A 20,888-nucleotide genomic window follows, 5' to 3' on the forward strand; every position below is an offset into this window, starting at 1 on the left:
CACCTTCTCCAAGGCCTCCATCTTCTTCCTGTAGTGTGACAACCAGAAGTGAATGTAGTACTTTAAGTCCAGCCTAACCAAACTCTTGTAAAGCTGCAACATGACATCCGGACTCTCATACTCAATTCCCTGAACAATAAAGGCAAGGACACCATATCTTTACCACCCTATCTACTTACATGGCTACTTTCAGGGAGCTATGGATTTGAACCCCAATATCCTTCTGTACATCAATGTTGTTTAGGGTCCTGTCATAAACTCTATACGTTTCCTTAACATTTTGTCTCCCAAAGTGCAGCACCTCATACTTACCCAGATTAAACTTCATCTGCCACTTCTCTGCCCATATCTGGAACTGATCTGTATCCCACTGTATCCTTGGACAGCCTTCCACACTACCCACAACGCCACCAACCTTTGTATCATCTGCAAACTTACCAACCCACCTACCTATATTTTCATCCAAGTCATTTATATATATCATAATCTGGATCCCTGCAGAACACCACTAGTCACAGATCGCCAGCCAGGAAAACACCTTTCCACCCCTCTGCCTTGTGTGGGCAGGCCAATTCTGAATCCTCACAGCCAAGTCACTGTGGATCCCATGCATCTTAGTCTTCTGAATGAGCCTACCATGAGGGACCTTGTCAAAAGCCTTCCTAAAATCCATGTGGACAACATTAACTTCTATCTTCATCGATCACCTTCGTCACCTCCTTGAAAAATTCAATCAAGTTAGTCAGACATAACCTGTTCCACAGAGAGCTTTGCTGACTGTCCTTAATTAGGCCACGCTTTTCCAAATGTATGTCAATCCTTTCCCTGTGAATTCTCTCTAATGGCTTCCCAATCACCAATGTGAGACTCACCAGTCTATAGTTTCCTAGATTAACCCTATTTCCCTTTTTGGACAAAGGAACAATATTAGCTACTCACCAGTCCCCTGGGACCTCTCCAGTGGCTAGCAAGGATACAGAGATCTTGGGCAAGGCCCCAGTGTTGGAGAAATTAGTCCAATAAAGCGGAGATCACAAAACACGGACCCAAGTGAAATTAACAAACAGTTTATTAGTACGGCCATATCGCAGAAGAGAAATTGACAAAGCTGAAACAGCACAGACAGTCTGTCCAGGTAGCTGGACTGCTCTTCCTCGAGCTGAGAATCAAGCCAGGTTTTATAAGAATCTCGTACAATGAGGTTGATTAAAATGAGGAGAATACAATGTACTTGAAAATTAAGTAATCCAGTTACAACGGTGATAAGTGCAAACCAGTTATCAGAAGAATGTCCTGATTTTGGATACAATGTAAAATCCTGGCAGCATCAAACAGTTGTTGATGGGCTCAGGAGATTCCAGCTCTCTTCGAGGGTAGGTGAGAATGTCCCCTTTCTTGGCAATAAGGTGTTTCCATTGTTTCTCTCCTGTGAGTGAGGTATTCTGGTGCCTCTCCGTCTGACCTGTCCTTTGTGTGGCTTTGGTATCACCGGGTTACGAGACTGCCCTCGGGGCTTTGGGACAGCTGTGTTGACTGGGTCCAGGAAGCTTATTGTTAGTTTGTCTTGGGAAGTGGATTCCCTGGTCTGCGGGTGACTATGGTCATGTCTGGTTTCCCTTGTCAGCCTGTTTGGTCAATGCTGAGGCATTCTGGGTGTTTCTTGTATGGTTCGGACAGACTTGATTTCCCATGTTCTGCGTGGCCATGCTATGGGTAGGCAGAGTGGCAGATTTTTTTCCCACACCCAGAAATCTCCTCTCTTGCTTCTCTCAGTAACCTGAGGTGGATACCGTCAGGCCCTGGGGACTTATCCACCTTCATGCTCTTCAAGTGACCCAACCCCACTTCTTTCTTGATCTCAAAATGCCTTAGCGTATTAGCATGCTCCACACAACTATCACGATCCTCCATAACCTTCTCCTGGGTGAACACCGATGCAAAGTACTCATTTAAGATCTTACTCACATCTTGTCCCTCCAAGCACAAGTTCTCTCCGTTATCCTTGAGTGGTCCTACCTTCTCCCTAGTTATCCTCTTATTTTTAACATATGTAGAGAATGTCTTGGGATTCTCTCGAACCCAACTCGCCAAGGTCATTCCATGGCCCCACCTTGCTCTCCTAATTCCCTGCTTGAGTACTTTCTTGCTTTCCTTATATTCTTGTGCCCTGTTTGATCTTAACTTCCTAAGCTGAAAATGTGTTGCTGGAAAAGGACTTTGCAGGAAGGTACTAAACTGGGGGAGGGCAAATTACATCAGTATTTGGCGGGAGTGGTAATTGGGAGGAGCTGTTATCAGGTAAGTCCTGAAGAAGAGCTCATGCCCGAAATGTCGATTCTCCTGTTCCCTGGATGCTGCCTGACCTGCTGCGCTTTTCCAGCAACACATTTTCAGCTCTGATCTCCAGCATCTGCAGACCCCACTTTCTCCTTAACTTCCTAAACCTTACATATGCTTCTTTTTCCCCTTTTGACTAAATTCACATTCTCCCTGGTTATCCAAGGTTAGCTTACCTTGCCATCCTTGTCCTCCCTCCTCACTGGAACATGCCGATCCTGAACTGGTCAGCTGGTCTTTAAACAATTCCCACTTGTCAAATATGGATTTACCTGATAACAGCTCGTCCCAATTACCACTCCCCAGCGCCTGCCAAATACTGATGTAACTTGCCCTCCCCCAGTTTAGTACCTTCCTGCAAAGTCCTGTCTTATCCTTATTCACAGCTATCTTAAAACTTAAGGAGTTGATTCCAAATGCTACCCTACTGAAAGGTCAATCACTTGGCCAGGCTCATTAGCCAATACAAGGTCCAATATGGCCCCTCCTCTAGTTGGACGATCAATACTGTTTCAAAAAAGCCTCTTGCTTACACTTACGTTCTGCCCCATCTAAGCCTCTTGCTCTGAGTGAGCCCCAGTCAATGTTGGGGAAGTTAAAGTCCCCCACAATGCTAACCTTGTTGTTATTGCATATTTTCGTAATCTGCCTACATATTTGTTTCTCAATGTCTCGGTGGCGGTTGGAGGTCCAATAACATAATCCTATCAGCATGAGTGCATCCATCTTATTTTTTGAGCTCTACCCATGTTGCCTCAGTAGATGAGCCCTCCAGTATGTCCTCTCTGAGTGTAGATGGAACGTTATCTATGATTAGTAATGCAACTCCTCCACCTCTTTCACCTTCCTCTCTGTCTCATCTAAAACAATGAAATGCTAGAATGTTGAATCCTGTCCCCCCCTCAACCAAATCTCCGTAATGGCCACGACATCAAAGTCCCGTGTACTGATCCAGGCTCTAGGCACATCTGCCTTACCCTAGAATACTCCTTAAATTGAAATAAACACACAGAGAGAAGTCTCTCTGCCGCCCTCTATTGGGTGAGGAAATACCCCCCATCCCACTCGAACACTCTGGGGATAGAGAGGTACACACTCCACCACTCATACTCTGGGAAGGGGACAGACCCTCTCACTCACTGATGCCTTGGGGATAGAGATCCCTTCCAACACTAACACTGACACCCTCAGCCAATTGTAGATACTGGCAATGCACATGTACCCCCACACCTACTCTAATGACCTCGGGATGGGGAAATACATACTTCTCCAACCCTATTGCCTGAGCCTCACGAATTCTGTTGGGAGTGTCTGTGCTGAAGGAAGTGCTGTATTGTCGGAAGGTCAGTACCGAGGGAGTGCTGCACTGTTGGAGGGTTAGTACTGAGGTAACACCGCACTCAGGGTGGGTCAGTGATGAGGTGCACTGCACTGTCGGAGGGTCAGTGCTGAGAGCATGACACGCTGTCGGAGGGTCAGTACTAAGGGAGTGTTGTATTGTCAGTGGGTCAGTGCTGAGGGAGGGCCATTCTGTCAGAGGATCAGCACTGAGGGAGTAGGCCATTCAGCCCCTCACACCCGCTCTGCCATTCAATCGGATCACAGCTGAACCGTTGTTCTCCCTGTAACCCCTGATTGATCAGGAATCTATCTCCGCCTTAAATATGCACAAGGACTTTGCCCCTAAGATCTCTGTGGTAAGGTTTTCTAAAGACTCTCAACCTCTGAGGGAAGAAATTCCTCTTCATTTCAGTTTTAAGTTGGTGCCCCTGTATTCTGAGATTCTGTCCTGTGGTGCTAGACTCTCCCACGAGGGGAAGCATCCTGTTTAACCTTCATCAGACGATACCCGTGGATCATCCCTAGTGAAGCTTCTCTGAGCTGCCTCCATTGGAACTATATCTTACCTTCAATAAGGAGACGAAAATTGCTCACATACTCCCGATGTAGTCTCACCAGCACATCTTACAGTTGCACTAAGACTTCCTTGCTCTTATAATCCAACCCCTTTAAAACCAGGGCTGGCATTCCATTGATGACTTGCTGCACCAGTGTGCTACCTTTCTGTGTTTTGTGTACAAGTACTATGGGGAACTCAGACCCCAAACTCCACCAGTTGACAGGGAAACAACGACAGACCTCGAATAGCACCTTTAACGTTATGGAGAAGATAGCAATAAACGCAATCACGTACAGACAGTCCTACACACCGATCAAAAAACACTCCTGTTTATTTATTTTACTTTTCTTCCCCCTACACTACCACCTGTCAGCGGTAATGTTTATTTTTCCCCCCGCACCCATGTCATGTTATGTGTGTGTGTGTGTGTGTGTGTCAGACACAGTGAAAAACAACAAGTGTGTAAATCTTTATTTATATCCCACCACCAGGGAAAGAGGAAACACCCGGGTGGCCAGTGACAAACACTGCCCTTCACATCAAAGGGCAATGCTGTGTGATCAAAACAGTGAGGGGGAGGGTAGGGACTAAATCAAAATAGAGTTGGAGGGAGAAATGATGCACTCCACTCCCTGCGGTGCCCACCTCTCCCTGAACAACTCGAGGGTGTTGGTCGACACCGCGTGCTCCTTCTCCAAGGACACCCGGGCTCGAACGTAACCGCGGAAGAGGGGCAGGCAGTTGGCCCTAACGACCCCCTCCACGGCCCGCTGCCTGGACCTGTTGATGGCCAATTTGGCCAGGCCCAGGAGCAGACCCACGAGGAGGTCTTCAGACCTGCCCTCCCTCCTCCGTACCGGGTGACACACTCCTGTTTATATCTGTCAGCCAGGGCTCCCTGATCAGGCCAGATTAACAGCTCCAATTTGGGAACTCATAACTAATGAGGGTTACCTGGCTGACCTTGTTACAATCACTACAGTCTCCACTTGCTGTTTCCTGCCCATTAGACAATTCTCTACCCAGACCAACACACCATCTCCAAGACCGTGAGCTCTGATCTTATGATTAAACATTTTGTCAAATGCCTTCTGAAAGTCCAAATATAACACATCTACTGTTTCCCCCCTATCCAGTCTGGTTGAGTTTTTTCAAAAAACTAATAAATTAGTCGGGTATGATTTCTTTTTCATGAAGCCATTATTGAATTATGACACTCCAAATGTGCAATTACTTCCGTAATAATTAATTCCAATGCGTTTCCAACAACGGATGTTATGCTAATTGCCTTTTGCCACCCCCATGTTTTGAATGGGTATGCCACTTTAGCAGTTTTCCAATTCTCTGGTACTCCTTCAGAATTTGAGGATTTTTGGAAAATTACAACCGATACACTCTGTAGCGACTTCTTCTAGGATCCTAGAATGCAAAGCCAGGAGATTTATCTGCCTTTAGCCCAATTAGTTTGTTTAATGCTTCTTCTCTGGTGATTATATTTAATTCCTTGCCAGTATTCGATGGTATTAATGGGATGTTCAAAATACCTTTGTCAGTGAACATTGATGCAAAATATCGGTTCCCTCCTTTGCCATTTCCTCGTTCCCCATAACTATCTCCCAATGGCCTTCCAAACCCTCAGTACATATCCTCTGGCCCTATCTACCCTGCTATGTGCTAGATGTCTCTGATCTCTACTCCGTATGAAACCTCTTACTGCGTCCTGTTGGGAGGAGATGTGGTTGTCTGACAGGAATTGTTGCTGTGACTGACTGTGCAGGGCAAGCCCAGACCAGTGGTCAGCTGGCTGAAGGATGGACAGCCTCTCAATCTGCAGGACGTCACAGTCCGCAACAGCGACAGCGACACCATTCTGTTTATCCGCAGTGCGGAGCGTGGACATTCGGGCATCTATCAACTGCAGGTAGAAGTTGAGAGTGCCCAGGACACAGCCAGCATCCACATTCAGGTCATAGGTAAGTCAACGTCACTAATTGCACACTGCAGTTTCCACAAGCAATTCCCTCATCAGTTAGGGACAACACAGGGTTAGATACAGAGTCAAGCTCTCTCTACACTGTCCCCATCAGACACTCGCAGGACAGGGACAGCACAGAGTTAGATACAGAATAAAGCTTCCTCTATATTGTCCCCAGGTTAGGTACAGCGTGGGGTTAAATACAAGGTAAAGATCCCACTACATTGTCCCCTTCATACACTCCCAGGGCAAAGCAACCCACTTGGTTGGCACCACATCCAGTCCCTCCGTTACTGAAGCTTTGTAACACAAACTACAAAATACAAGGCAGAAATTCACCAAAAGATCCTTAGACAATACCTTCCAAACACACAACCACTTCCATCGAGAAGGACAAGGATAGAAGATACATAGGAACACCACCACCTGCTAGTTGCTCTCCAAGCCATTCAGCATCCTGACATGGAAATATATCACCGTTCCTTCATTGTTTCTGGGTCACATTCCTGCAATTCCCTCCCTAAGAGCATTGTGGGTCAATTAACAGCACATGGACTGCAGTGGTTCAAGAAGGCAGCTCACCACTATCTTTTCAAGGGCTGCTCGGCACTGGCAATAAAAATGCTGGCCATCCAGTGAAGTTCCCATTCCACAAGTGAATAAAAAAAGAGGACACAGGGTAAAGTTGCCATTACACCGTCCAGATCAAACCCTCCCAGGTCAGGAACACAGAGTAAAGCCTCCTCGACACTGTCCCCATCACACTCTCAAGACAGGCGCAATACGGGGTTAGATACAGAGTAAAGCTCTCACTATGCTGTCCCCATCACACTCTCAAGACAGGCAGAGCACGGGGTAAGATACAGAGTAAAGCTCTCACTATGCTGTCCCCATCAAACATTCCCAGGATGGGGACAGCACGGCGTTAGGTACAGAGTAAAGCTCCCTCTGCTCTGTCCCCATCAAACACTCCCAGGACAGGAGTGGTCATCACATTGCTTTAGTGTGCTCAGTATAAATTAATGCTGTGGTGATTATAACCAATGAAGTCATCTCGAAGAGTAAAGTGTTTTGTGAACTTTAGAGTTTGTGGAAGGTTGTTTCGCAATTAATCAAGCATTTCAGAAAAATGTCTCAATATCCTTGAGTCTCAAACCTGTTCTCTCTAACAGCTCTGAAAACCTTCCAGGGAATACAACCCAAGTTTGGGTCATCTCTCCTCATGTTGGAGCACATGTATCACTCTAGTAAATACACTGTTGTCCCTGAAACACTAATATCTCCTTCCAAATGGATGAGGCTCAGAGCAGTTCCCAGTGACTCCAAGACTCTGTAAGGCTACATCGTGATGTCCGGGCCTTGAGATAAAAAGCAGAATTCCATTTGGACTTATTGGATCAGTTTGTGGACCTGTTCAGAATATTTTAATGATCTGCAGAGCTGGAGCCACACAGTGCACATTTGTTTGTGCACTGCTTTTTCCCATTTAGTTTAGATTCCCCGCAGTGAGGAAACAGGCCCTTTGGCCCAACCAGTCCACACTGACCCTCCGAAGAGTAACCCATTTCCCCTCTGACTAATGCATTTAACACTATAGGCAATTTAGCATGGCCAATTCACCTAACCTGTGGGAGGAAACCGGAGCACCCGGAGGAAACCCACACAGACAGTCGCCCGAGGCTGGAATCGAACCTGGGACCCTGGTACTGTGAGGCAGTGGTGCTAACCACTGAGCCACCGTGCCGCCTGAATTTAGAAGGAGACCAGTTTTCTTCTTTTTAGGTCACAAGTGGGTGACCTCACAAATACCCACATTGTAATCTACTTAGCTCAGTTTTACTCAATCACTCCATCGACTGGGAATTACTGAAAAAAGAGACACGTTGACACCTTGTACTCAGAAGGCAAGAATGCAAAATTTCAGACAATCGAAACAATTTTTACTGCAGGAGAAAAGTGCTACAAGATTTGAGCTGGAGAGTGCTAATTGGTTGACAGGTCAGTTCTGATTGAGCACTGAATTAAAATTATTTCAACCTTTTAGAATTTTGCATTTTTGCATCAGTCCTGACTGAAATTTGGTGTTCTAGTATCCGTCCTAACTGAAGTATGGCTTTCTTGCTTCTGTCATAATGAATGCAAGATGAAAAATCTTTAACAACTCAACTCTCCCTTCAGCACTACGTGGGAACTTGGTTCTGCAGAACCTTTAACTGTTTCGTTGTACTGTCATGCTTTAATCTACAGTCCTGATTCTGCTGCCTGGTCTCAACATAGATCCTTGCCAGCTATCACTGATCACAAACTACTAGTTACTCTATCCACTCGATAGACCTCCTCTCCCCCTCCAGACACTCAGCCTGTTCAGCTACCAGCCCAGCCTGAGTGAAGGGCATCCGAGAACCATAGATTCTTTCAGTCATACGTTGCAAAGGAGGCTATTTGGCTCATCAAATCTGTACCACCAGAAAGATAGTAACTCTGCACTTGTCCCACTTTCCTCCACTAGGCCCAGGCAGTGCATTCCACACCCTGTCGCCTTCTCAATTTAAAAAAAAACTTTCTGCAGATTCCCTCTAAACGTCCTGCCTTTCACCTTAGAATTATTCCCCCTTGTTATTGACCCTTCAACTAAGGGCAATACCTCCTCTCTATTCAGCTTGTCCATGCCCCTCATAATCTTATACACCTCTGTCAGGTTCCCCTCAGCCTTCTCTGCTCCAGAGAAACCAACTTGAGCTCCTCCAGCCTCTCTTTGTCGCTAAGATGCTGCATCCCCTGGCAACATCCTGGAGAATCTCCTCTGCACTCCCTTCAGTGCAATCACATCCCTCCTGTAGTGTGGGACCAGAACGGGACACTGTCCTCCATCTGTGGCCTCACCAAAGTTCTGTTCAGTTCCACCAGAACCTCTCTGCTGTTGTAATCTGTGCCTTGACTGAAGTGTCCTGTTTGCCACTTTGACCTGAACCTTGGTCAGGCCAGAATTGGATTACTGGACACCACACTTCAGGAAGGTTATGCTTGCACAGGACGGGGGTGCCGAAGAGATTTCTCAAGATGTTGCCGGGGTGGAGCACTTCAGCTATGAAGAGAGATTGAGTAAGCTTGGGTTGGTTCCTTTGGTGAGAGGAGACCTGATTGAGGTATATAAGACTGAGGAACATGGACAAGGTGAAGAGAAAGCAACTGGTCCTCTTAGATGAAGGGTCAATAACAAGGGGGAATGTCCACCACGGCTCTTACCAATTGTTATAGATGTACCATAGGAAGCATCCTATCTGGATAATCATAGTGTGGTCCAGCAGCTGCTCTGCCCAAGACTGCAAGGAATTGCAGAGAGTTGTGAACACAGCCCGAGGCCATCATATAAACCAGCCTTCCTGCCAGTGACTCCATGTACATTTCCTGCTGCCTTGGGAAAGCAGCCAATGGGGCGGCATGGTGGCTCAGTGCACTGCTGCCTCACTGCACCAGGGACCCGGGTTCGATTTCAACCTCGGGCGACTGTCTGTGTGGAGTTTGCACATTCTCCCCGTGTCTGCGTGGGTTTCCTCCAGGTGCTCTGGTTTCCTCCCACAATCCAAAGATGTGCAGGTCAAGTTGGCCATGCTAAATTGCCCAGAGTGTTCAGAGAAGTGTAGGTTAGGTGCATTAGGCAAATATAGGATAGGGGAATGGGTCTGGGTGGGTTACTCTCCAGAGGGTGGGTGTGGACTTGTTGGGCCAAAGGGCCTGTTTCTACACTGTACGATTTTAACTCTAATTCAATTAATCAAACATCCCTCCCATCCTGATTATAAAATACAAAACTTTGAAAAGACTTACCAACTGATTTCAGAACAGCTTCTTCTCCTCTGTGAGCAGACTTATGAACACACCACTGATATATTAGAGTTGATCTTTCTTTGCAGCTTTAACACTATAGTCTGCATTCTGTTCTATGTGCTTAGGTAAGGTGTCATTTGTATAGTTAGCATGCAAAACAATATTTTTTTGTTGTATCTCAGTCCATGTGACAAGAATAATCAATCAAATCAAAATGTATTAATCCTGTCCCTCCACCTTCAGAGGTTAGCCAAAGATCCCTCAGTTCCTCTGAACTTCTTATTGCCCTGTTACATCTGTACAAAGCTTCATTCAGACCTGTGTCGCCTCACCTCAGGAAGGATATGACAATCTTGAAGGGGGTTGTATATTAAAAAAAAGGATTCTGGGACTGAGAGGGTTAATCCCTTTAGCCCTAATAACTACGTCTAACACCTTCATGAAAGCACTCAGTGTTTTTGCCCACATCTCTTCTGTGGTAGAGAATTCCACAGACTCACCACTCTCTGGGTGAAGATCTTTCTCCTCATCTCAGTCCGAAATGGTTTATCCCGCATTAATAAATGCGAGCACTGCCTCTGGACTGCCTGGTCATCGGGACCATCCTTCCTGTGTTTATCCTGTCTGGTCCTGTTCGGGTTTTGTAGGTTTCTATGAGATTTCCCCCTTCATTCTTCTAATCCCCAGTGGAAGCAGTCCTAACCAATCCAGTCTCTCTTCATACTTAAATCAGGAATCAGCCTGGTCAGTCTTCACTGTATTCCCTCCATAGGCCAAACTGCACATAATACTGTAGGTGAAAAGACAGGTCAGCCCAGACTAACTGAACAGTGTTGAGGAGCCAAATCCCCTCCTTCTGTACCCACTATCGAAGGCATGCTGCAGTCCCAGTTAGATGCAGAATGAAGTCCCACTTCTACTCAGTGCTAGTCCAGTATTTTTAATGTCACTCACTCACTCAGGATTAGATTCCCTACAGTGTGGAAACAGGCCCTTCGGCCCAACAAGTCCACACCGACCCTCTGAAGAGTAACGCACCCAGACCCATTCCCCCACCCTATATATAGCCCTGACTAATGTGCCTAACACTCTGGGCAATTTAGCATGGCCAATTCACCTGACCTGCACATCTTTGGACTGTGGGAGGAAACCAGAGCACCCGGAGGAAACCCACGCAGACACGGGGAGAATGTGCAAACTCCAAACAGACAGTCGCCCCGAGGCGGGAATTGAACCCAGGTCCCTGGCGCTGTGAGGCAGCAGTGCTAACCACTGAGCCACCGTGCCACCTACCTACCTACCTCCCTCCCTCCCTCCCTCACTCACTCCCTCCCTCACTCACTCACTCACTCATTCACTCACTCACTCACTCACTCACTCACACTCCCTCACTCCCTCACTCACTCACTCACTCACTCCCTCCCTCACTCCCTCCCTCCCTCACCTCTCCTGCAGTCCCCATGCTGAGTAATTCTCACTGTCCAGTGTGCTCTCCCAGACAGGCCAGGGGCCCCTGTCGCTGTGAAGATCCGTGAGGTGTGGGGCTTGAATGTGGCTCTATCCTGGCTGCCCCCTAAGGATGATGGCAACTGTGAGATCACTGGCTACACCATCCAGAAGGCTGACAAGAAGACCATGGTAAGAGTGTGCCAGAATGTTGTGGGATGAGGGGGAATGGCAACACACAAAAGACCACTGCCACTTACTGGCACTGCCACCAGTTGGCACTGCCCAGTACTGGGGATTATGCTGTGACCAAATCCCCAATCGATCTTCAATTGCTGGGTAGCAGTCCCGTGAGTTGGCACGGACCCTCAATCCGGGCACTGGGAGGACCTGTCCCAGAGTTGCCACCGGGGAACCCATCACTTCCAACAGAAACAGACTGGGCACAAGAAACCAAACAGGGAGGAGGGGCAGGAGGAGAGTTAGTGGGGGCAAGAAGGAGTGAGGGGAAAGATGGTCAACGAGACTTAAACAGGAAAGGGAATGAACAAAATAAGGAGGGAAGAGCGGGATAACCGAGGGGCAGGGTGAGCGGGGAGGCTCAGAGACATGTGAGGGTGGTTTGGGTGGGGGAAGGGATGGGAGATTAGGTTGTTCAGACTTGGGGAGGAATAAGGGAGGACAAAATGGTGACTGAGTTGGAGAGATGCAGGAGTGGTGTGTCGTGAGCCAGCGGAGGGGAGGAAGAGTGAGTGGGAGGTGGATGTGAGTGAAGTGAGACAGGCAGAGGAATGAGCGGGTCAGTCTGTCTGTACAGCCTCATTAGCGGCTGCCCAGGAAGTGCCCGAAACACTGATCTGACCCTTTCTTAGTTCGGTAATTCAAATCCCCTGGATAAAACCAATCAAGCCCATGCTGTCTCCATTCCCAAACATTCAATCTCTCGATTACCATCAGACAGTGGAGCAGAAGTAGACCATTCGGCCCACCCTGCTCTGCTACATAATCCTTTTCAACACTCTCCTCTTACCTCCCGAGAGACCTTACTATTTTCTCTTCCTCTCGTTTATGGTCTGCGTGCTAATGTCTCTTTCTCTCTCTCTCTGTCCGGAATTCCTTCCCTTACTTACTCGGTCACTGCCTTCCTCATTCCCTCTCTCTCTCTCTCTCTCTCTCTGTGCTGCTCCAGGAGTGGTTCGTGGTGTATGAGCACTGTCGGAGGATTGAGTGCTCGGTGTCGGAGCTGGTGGTGGGGAATGAATACTTCTTCAGGGTTTTCACGGAGAATCTGTGCGGTCTGAGTGAGGAGGCTGCTCAGTCCAAAGACAGTGTCTACATCCAGAAGCCAGGTAGGCCTGGAGTATCCGTCGTCATGGGAACTTTAACTGTGCTGACAGGAGCTGGGGGCTGCTCAGGACCTTTCTGTCCCCTCTCGTGCAATCTTGGCGTTTAGTCAAGTCTGGGCACTGGCCCTGGACTCTCTAGCTGGAACAGACTTGAGTCAAACACCTTGTTTTTCATCCATGTTTCTTACCTGGCAACATTTGGAATGAGAATTAGAACATAGAACATAGAACATAGAAGAATACAGCGCAGTACAGGCCCTTTGGCCCTCGATGTTGCGCCGATCCAAGCCCACCTAACCTATACTAACCCACTATCCTCCATATACCTATCCAATGCCCGCTTAAATGCCCATAAAGAGGGAGAGTCCACCACTGTCAAGGTTCATGCAGTCAGCCAGTTTTACTCAAACATCAGGGGTATCTAACTGAACTGGGGGCCATTGAAGTGGGAGATCAGTAAAGCGTGAGTTGTAAGATCCAGCCGGATTCATCTGCTCCCGAGCGTTTACCAGGTTACAGTGACAAAGGGCTGGTGGAGGGGCAATCCTAGAATATTCAAGAGGTCAAACAGCATGTGGCTAAGCGAGGGAGAAGGGGCTATGGGTAACTGTGGACTCTGACTCTGTATCTTCCTGCTGCCTCACAGGGACAGAGTACAAACCACCCAGCTACAAGGAGTATGACTTCACCGAGCCCCCCAAGTTCACCCGGCCCCTGATCGACCGCTCGGTGATTTGCGGTTACAATGCCACACTGAGCTGTGCTGTGCGAGGAATCCCCAAGGTAACAGTTCACCATTAGCAAGGAATAAATTAGTGACTCCCATCCAGCCTGACTCAACTCTCTCTTTCACTCCCCACCTTCCACCTCACTTTCCCTTCATCTCTCTTAATCCCACTGTTTCTCCCTTCTCCACAACTTCCTAATTCCATCCCAACATCGCCGTCTCTGTCTCTCACTCCCTGTCTCCCTATCCCATGTTCCTCTGTTCCTGCGTTTCTCTCCCTTCCCGTCTCTTTCTGATTGTCTGCCACCGAGTTTTTGTTTGTTCCTGTCAATCCCCACCCAACCCAATTCCCTCATTCTCCTAAACCTCCTCATCCCTGTCTCTCCCTCCTTATGTGTCGCTCTCTCCTCACTTTCTGTTCACATACTCATCTCTCTTCCTCCACTTCATCTCTCTCTCCCTCCCCCTCATCCATCTCTTTGTCTCTGACTCTCTCACTCCCCCTCATCCATCTCTGTCTTCCTCCTGCCCCCATTCTCACATTGTCCCTCTCCTATCCTCTTGAGTACTCTCCCTGTCACTGTTCTGACTCTATCTCCTTCGTCTTTGCTATCTCCAGCCCAAGGTGGTGTGGTGTAAGAACCAGGTGGACCTGTCTGGTGATCCACGCTACAGGATGTTCAGTAACCAAGGAGTACTGACCCTGGAGATTCGCAAACCAAGCTCCTTCGATGCTGGGATCTACAGCTGTGTGGCCAGCAACCCTCTGGGAGAGGCCAGGAGCAACTGCAAACTGGAGGTCCGAGGTAAAAGAGGTGTTCAAGGGTGGGAGCCAGCTCCATGAGGGAGCTACTCAGACTGAAGGAGAACTCTTGCAAACTGTACCTTCTGACAAAATGATGGCTTTTGAAATGGAAACATAAACACCCTGGGTTAAACTCCTGAAATTCCCTCCCTAAGGGCATTGCAGGTCTACCTACAGCATGTAGACTGCAGTGGTTCAAGAAGGCTCCTTCAGACAAATGGTTCACCACCACTTTCTCAATGGCAACTAGGAATGCGCAATAAATAATGCATGCTGGATCAGACTGCAACCCCATTTCCGCTGAATAGGTAAAACATTAAAACCGAGTATTTGGTGATTATCTTGGTGATGGTCAGGTGGTGTAGTGTGGCACTCCCTCAGAGCTGACCCTCCGACAGTGCGGCATTCCCTCAGCACTAACCCTCCAACAGTGCAGCACTCCCTCAGCACTGACCCTCTGACAGTGCAGCACTTCCTCAGCACCGACCCTCCGACAGTGCGGCACTCCCTCAGTACTGACCCTCCGATAGTGCGGCACTCCCTCAGAGCTGACCCTCCGACAGTGCGGCACTTTCTCAGCACCGACCTTCCGACAGTGCAGCACTCCCTCAGAGCTGACCCTCCGACAGTGCGGCACTCACTCAGCACTGACCCTCCGACAGTGTGGCACTCCCTCAGTACTGACCCTCCGACAGTGCGGCACTCCCTCAGTACCAACCCTCCGGCAGTGCGGCACTCCCTCAGTACTGACCCTCCGACAGTGCGGCACTCCCTCAGTACCAACCCTCTGGCAGTGCGGCACTCCCTCAGAGCTGACCCTCCGACAGTGCGGCACTCACTCAGCACTGACCCTCCGACAGTGCAGCACTCCCTCAGCACTAACCCTCCAACTGTGCAATGCTCCCTCAGTACCAACCCTCTGACAGTGCGGCACTCCCTCAGTACCAACCCTCCGACAGTGTGGCACTCCCTCAGTACTGACCCTCCAACAGTGTGACACTCCCTCAGCACTGACCCTCTGACAGTGCGGCACTCCCTCAGTACCAACCCTCCGACAGTGTGGCACTCTCTCAGTACTGACCCTCCGACAGTGCAGCATTCCCTCAGTACTGACCCTCTGACAGTGCAGCACTTCCTCAGCACCGACCCTCCGACAGTGCGGCACTCCCTCAGAGCTGACCCTCCGATAGTGCGGCACTCACTCAGCACTGACCCTCCGACAGTGTGGCACTCCCTCAGTACTGACCCTCCGACAGTGCGGCACTCCCTCAGTACCAACCCTCCGACAGTGCGGCACTCCCTCAGTTCCAACCCTCCAACTGTGCAATGCTCCCTCAGTACCACCCCTCCGACAGTGCGGCACTCCCTCAGTACCAACCCTCCGACAGTGCGGCACTCCCTCAGCACTGACCCTCCGACAGTGTGGCGCTCCCTCAGTACTGACCCTCCAACAGTGTGACACTCTCTCAGCACTGACCCTCTGACAGTGCGGCACTCCCTCAGTACCAACCCTCCGACAGTGTGGCACTCTCTCAGTACTGACCCTCCGACAGTGCAGCATTCCCTCAGTACTGACCCTCTGACAGTGCAGCACTCCCTCAGTACTGACCCTCTGACAGTGCAGCACTCCCTCAGTACTGACCCTCTGACAGTGCAGCGCTCCCTCAGTACTGACCCTCTGACAGTGCAGCGCTCCCTCAGTACTGACCCTCTGACAGTGTGGCACTCCCTCAATACTGACCCTCTGACAGTGCAGCGCTCCCTCAGTACTGACCCTCTGACAGTGCAGCACTCCCTCAGTACTGACCCTCTGACAGTGCAGCACACCCTCAGTACTGACCCTCTGACAGTGCAGCGCTCCCTCAGTACTGACCCTCTGACAGTGCAGCGCTCCCTCAGTACTGACCCTCTGACAGTGTGGCACTCCCTCAATACTGACCCTCTGACAGTGCAGCGCTCCCTCAGTACTGACCCTCTGACAGTGCAGCACTCCCTCAGTACTGACCCTCTGACAGTGCAGCACTCCCTCAGTACTGACCCTCTGACAGTGCGGCACTCCCTCAGTACTGACCCTGTGACAGCGCAGCACTCTGTCAGTGCTGAGCCTCCTGCAGGCTTTACTCCTTTCCCTGTGGGTCTTGCAGGCCCTTCGGCCCACTTTGTTGTCAGGTCTGGACTGTTCTAGGTGCTGCTATGAAGTCTGAGTCCCAGCTGTTTGTAAACTGGTCACTTGCTGTCTGTGTCTGCTGTTCTCTGTCCGAACCCCAATTATTAATCAGCTGTGTTTTATTTTGCAGTGCCATAGTAGCCTTTCACAGCTCTCCACACAGGCATTGGAGGTAAGGGGTAAATTATGGAGGAGGGGGAAAAGTGGGGGAGGAAACTGTGAAAGGAAGGAAGGCAGATGTAGGGGGAGGCAAAAGAAGAAGACCTTGCGTTCGTACGTTACCTTTTATATAAAGTATCCCGGAGAGCTGCTCAGAAGTTTAACCAAGTGAATCCTGGCAGTGCCTGGGACGTGTGGGTTGGGAGGGGAACCCAGAGCTTTCAGAGACCAGGTTGATAATGACAAGGCCACCACTGACATTGGGGTATGAGGACAGTGATCCTGGATTTGCAGATGGCTACAGAGTCCTGGTCCATGGAGGGATCAGAATGCAAGTATGAGAACTTTAAAATCCAAGTGCTCCATCACTGCAGTCTGAGAGGTCAGCAGCACAGGGAACGATCAGTGAAGAGGGCTCAGGGTGCGTTAGAACATCCCCAGCTCTGGCATGTAGAACACAGGATGGCAGCCCAGGGAGTTTTGGAATAGGAACGTGTATAGGAGTATTGATGAGGGTTTTAACCAGGCGCTAAGCTGAGCTGTGTGGTGGAAATGAGTCACTTTCGTGATCTCACAGTTACAAGATGGGGAACTCATCCTGTGGTTCAAAGTGATAGCAAGGTTGCAAACGTGGCCAGGGAACACGACCCAAGTTTGAACAGACTGAGAACAATTACAAAGGAGTATATTTTATTATTTGATTTTATTTTGTTGGATTTCGTCATCACTGGCTTTTACTGCCCATTGCAAATTTCACAGGAGAAGGGAAAAGGTGTGGAAGGATTAAACAAACACAATTAAGATAGGGAGATGTAATCAGCTGGGATGCTGGCACAGTGACAGCTCAGGGAAGAACTGTGAAATCTTGGGAGTGCATTAGGGAGTGAGTACAGTTAGACATTGTTTTGACGTTAGTTATTTTTGTCAAAGCCCTGTTCATACCATTGAGCTGTGCTCTAGATTTCAGGCCTGGGTTCGCTGGCTAAGGATGCAGAGGAAGACAATCACCCCAACTGGAAGGCTGAAGTATTGGAGAGGATGGAGATGGCGAACCTCAGCCGATTAATCAGCCTCCAGGTTCTCGATCTCTGATTGAAGCTGAGGCATTCCTACCAAAGCCACCCTGCTCTGAAACCCTGTCTCACTTGCGTGTGTCCGTGTGTGTGCGTGTATTTATAGCCAAACGTGATGCTCTGATCCCATCCAATTGTTGCAGACTTTTTGGTTTGTGTCATGGGTTTATTCTTTTGTGTGGTCCTTCTCTTCCAGTTACCCAGAACGTTCTGAATGTGTGATTGCACAGAGAGTGACCATTGAAGGGCACCACCCTCTGCTCTGCCTGGTTCCCAGGACGACATGCGTCTGGTTGCACTGTGCTTGTAATGATTTGTAAAACCCTGCACTACATTTCTGAAATAAAGAGTCTTCTTAGTAACACTGCAATCTGTCTGATCACATTCAATTCCACACACCCTCTTGGTGGCTCCACTCCAGTTAAACATTGTACAAAGTTGCAGATGACACAAAAATAAGTGAAAAGGCAGGTTGTGAGAGGGATATAAGCAGTTTATAGAAAGATGTTGACAGATTAAACAATTGGGTTAAAAAGTTAGTAAATGGAATATAAGTTGGGAAAATGTGAAGTTGTTCATTTTGGAGGGGAGAACAGTATTATTTAAGTGGAGAAAACGGCAGCAAGTTGCAACACAAAGGGACATAGGGAGTGGACTTGTGTCTGAAACACAGAAAGCCAGCACACAGAGGATAATCGGGAAGGCTCATGGAATGCTGGCCCTTATGTCAAAGGGGTTGGAGTAAAAAGAGTAGGGCAGTTCATTCGGATGATCCTGGTTTGGAGGGAGTGAGTTTTGAGAAGATTTGTAGCTCAGGTTGAGATTCTGGATGTAGGTTTGCTCACTGAGCTGGAAGGTTCATTTCCAGACGCTTCGTCACCCTGCTAGGTAACATCTTCAGTGGGCCTCTGGGCGAAGCACTGCTGTTGATTCTTGCTTTCTATTTGTATGTTTGGGTTTCTTTGGGTCAGTGATGTCATTTCCTGTGGCAACATCATTTCCTGTTCTTTTTCTCGGGGGGGGTAGATGGGGTCTAACTTGATGTGTTTGTTGATAGAGTTCCGATTGGAATGCCATGCTTCTAGGAGGGAGTTTTTTTAATCAGAAAAGGCTAAACGGGTTGGAAGTCCACTCAATGGAATTTGGAGGAATGAGAGGTGATCTTGTTGAAATGTATCGAATTCTTAAGGGGGCTTGACAGGGTAATTCCTGAGAAGGTGTTCTCCCTCAAGGAGGACTCTAGGACAGAGAGAGCATAGTCTCAGAAATAAAAGGGTGCCAAATTAATACTGAGATAAAGAGTTTCTTCTTTCAAGGTTAAGGATCTTTGAAACACAACTTTCTATGACAATGAGTTCCAGAGTCCTTGTGTATATTTAAGGCTGCAGGAGGGGATTCATGGGTTTGAGGGGAAAAGCAGGAAAGAGGTGTCTGCTCAGCTATGATCCTATTGAATGCTGGAGCAAGCTCAAGGGGTCAAATGGCCTACTTCTGTTCCTGGTTCCTGTGGTCCCTTTGCTCCTGCAACCCTTTACAGACATACCCTTTATTTCATCTTACCTCTCCACATTCTTCCTCCCAAACTGAATCACTTCGCATTGCTCTGTATTAAAGTTGCTTTTTACCTGCCCTATCAGCTGAGGCAATGTGAAAGCCTATTACTGTGGGTGAGAATGGAACTACGAGGAATAGAGAGTAAAGTCCATGGACAAGTGAAAGTTACTACCTGAATGAGTGGACCATCTACCAGAAACTAAAGGAACCAATGGCACAAATAAAGAAAGTTAAGTGACATGGTTGCAAGGTGACTAAAGGTGTGAAATAATTATGGACAATAGCAATATTTTTGAAAGGACAGGCTAAACGGAAAAGGAAAGATACACCTGATCATATTAGATTCCCTACCGTTTAGAAACAGGCCCTTCGGCCCAACAAGTCCACACCGACCCTCTGAAGAGTAACCCACCCCCCTCTAACTAATGCACTTAACAACTATGGACAATTTCCCATGGCCAATTCACCTGACCTGCACATCTTTGGAATGTGGGAGGAAACCGGAGCACCCGGAGGTAACCCACGCAGACAATGTGCAAACTCCACACAGACGGTCACCTGAGGGTGGAATTGAACCCAGGTCACTGGCGCTGTGAGGCAATTAGTGCTAACCACTGAGCCACCGTGCCACCCCAAAAGATGACCACAAGGAAATTTGTGAGAAAGAGTTCTGACTCAATCTGAAATATGGCTGATAATTAGAAATAATAAGTGCCAGAAATTGCTGGTGGGAAAATTTCGAACTGCTATTCGAGGGTCTACATTATCAAATCGAGAATTAAACAAGAAATTCCTGTTCTACTTGATTAGTCCAGCCTACGTGAAAATTAAAATTCTTGCAGTTATCATGTTGAAGTGTATGATAAAGCAAATGTATTCTGGGGGCTGTGTTTGTAGGATGCTTTTATAAATGTCCCGCAGTAATCAACTGGGGCCTGATTTATTTTGGATCTAATTTTGTGTAACAGTGCAGGGTTGATTAGCAATCTCACCGTAAATAAACCATTGGGAGATAATTATCACAATACAGAATTCAATTGTATTACATTTGAAATGACATCCTTCCAATGGTGTCTTGACTTGTATGAGAAGAGGATGGGGAGGACAGGAGTAAAGTCATTGTGTTGCAGGGTTTTGCTAATTTGATGGCCAGAAACTGCAGTTTTGATGTCCATTTTTAAGGAAGGATGCATTTACACTGGAGCACGTTTTATTTGATTGGTCCTTGTGATGACGGTTCTGTCTTCTAATGATAAATTGAATAAATTGGGTTGATATTCTCTGGAGTTTAGATGAACAACAGGTCATCCCATTGAAACATACGGGGCCATGCAGGTCAAGATTGGAGCATTGAGAACACAGAGAGATACTTAGGGGAATGAGGTCAAGTCTTGGATGCTGGGAGACACACATCTATCTTTCAAATGAAGCAGCAAATCCTTCCCTTGTCTCAGACAGGGAAGTGTTTGGAGCAACAGTCACTTTAATAACTCACGTAAACAGTTTGAGCTTTGTGTAAATTACTGGAGCACAACACGGAGATAAAATCCTCCAGTTCTCCTGCAGCTTCA

General features: G+C 48.1%; 1 protein-coding gene across 1 annotated transcript in view; it reads left to right on the forward strand.

Moving 5' to 3' along the window:
- The window catches only part of LOC122558014 (myosin-binding protein C, cardiac-type-like), a 90,552-nt gene extending 72,419 nt beyond the window's left edge, over positions 1-18,133 (forward strand). The window contains exons 26-32 of the mRNA XM_087996830.1: positions 6,015-6,210; positions 11,539-11,678; positions 12,676-12,835; positions 13,479-13,615; positions 14,179-14,365; positions 16,662-16,703; positions 17,651-18,133. Coding sequence (XP_087852956.1) covers positions 6,015-6,210; positions 11,539-11,678; positions 12,676-12,835; positions 13,479-13,615; positions 14,179-14,365; positions 16,662-16,669 — 828 coding nt within the window. The 3' untranslated portion in view covers positions 16,670-16,703; positions 17,651-18,133. The remainder of the gene's footprint in view (positions 1-6,014; positions 6,211-11,538; positions 11,679-12,675; positions 12,836-13,478; positions 13,616-14,178; positions 14,366-16,661; positions 16,704-17,650) is intronic.
- Positions 18,134-20,888: the final 2,755 nt, after the last annotated feature.

The sequence above is a fragment of the Chiloscyllium plagiosum genome, unplaced genomic scaffold (genome assembly GCF_037043375.1).
Source record: "Chiloscyllium plagiosum isolate Xiang-an unplaced genomic scaffold, Cpla_swu_hap1 HiC_scaffold_18, whole genome shotgun sequence".
NCBI classification, from domain to species: Eukaryota; Metazoa; Chordata; class Chondrichthyes; order Orectolobiformes; family Hemiscylliidae; genus Chiloscyllium; species Chiloscyllium plagiosum.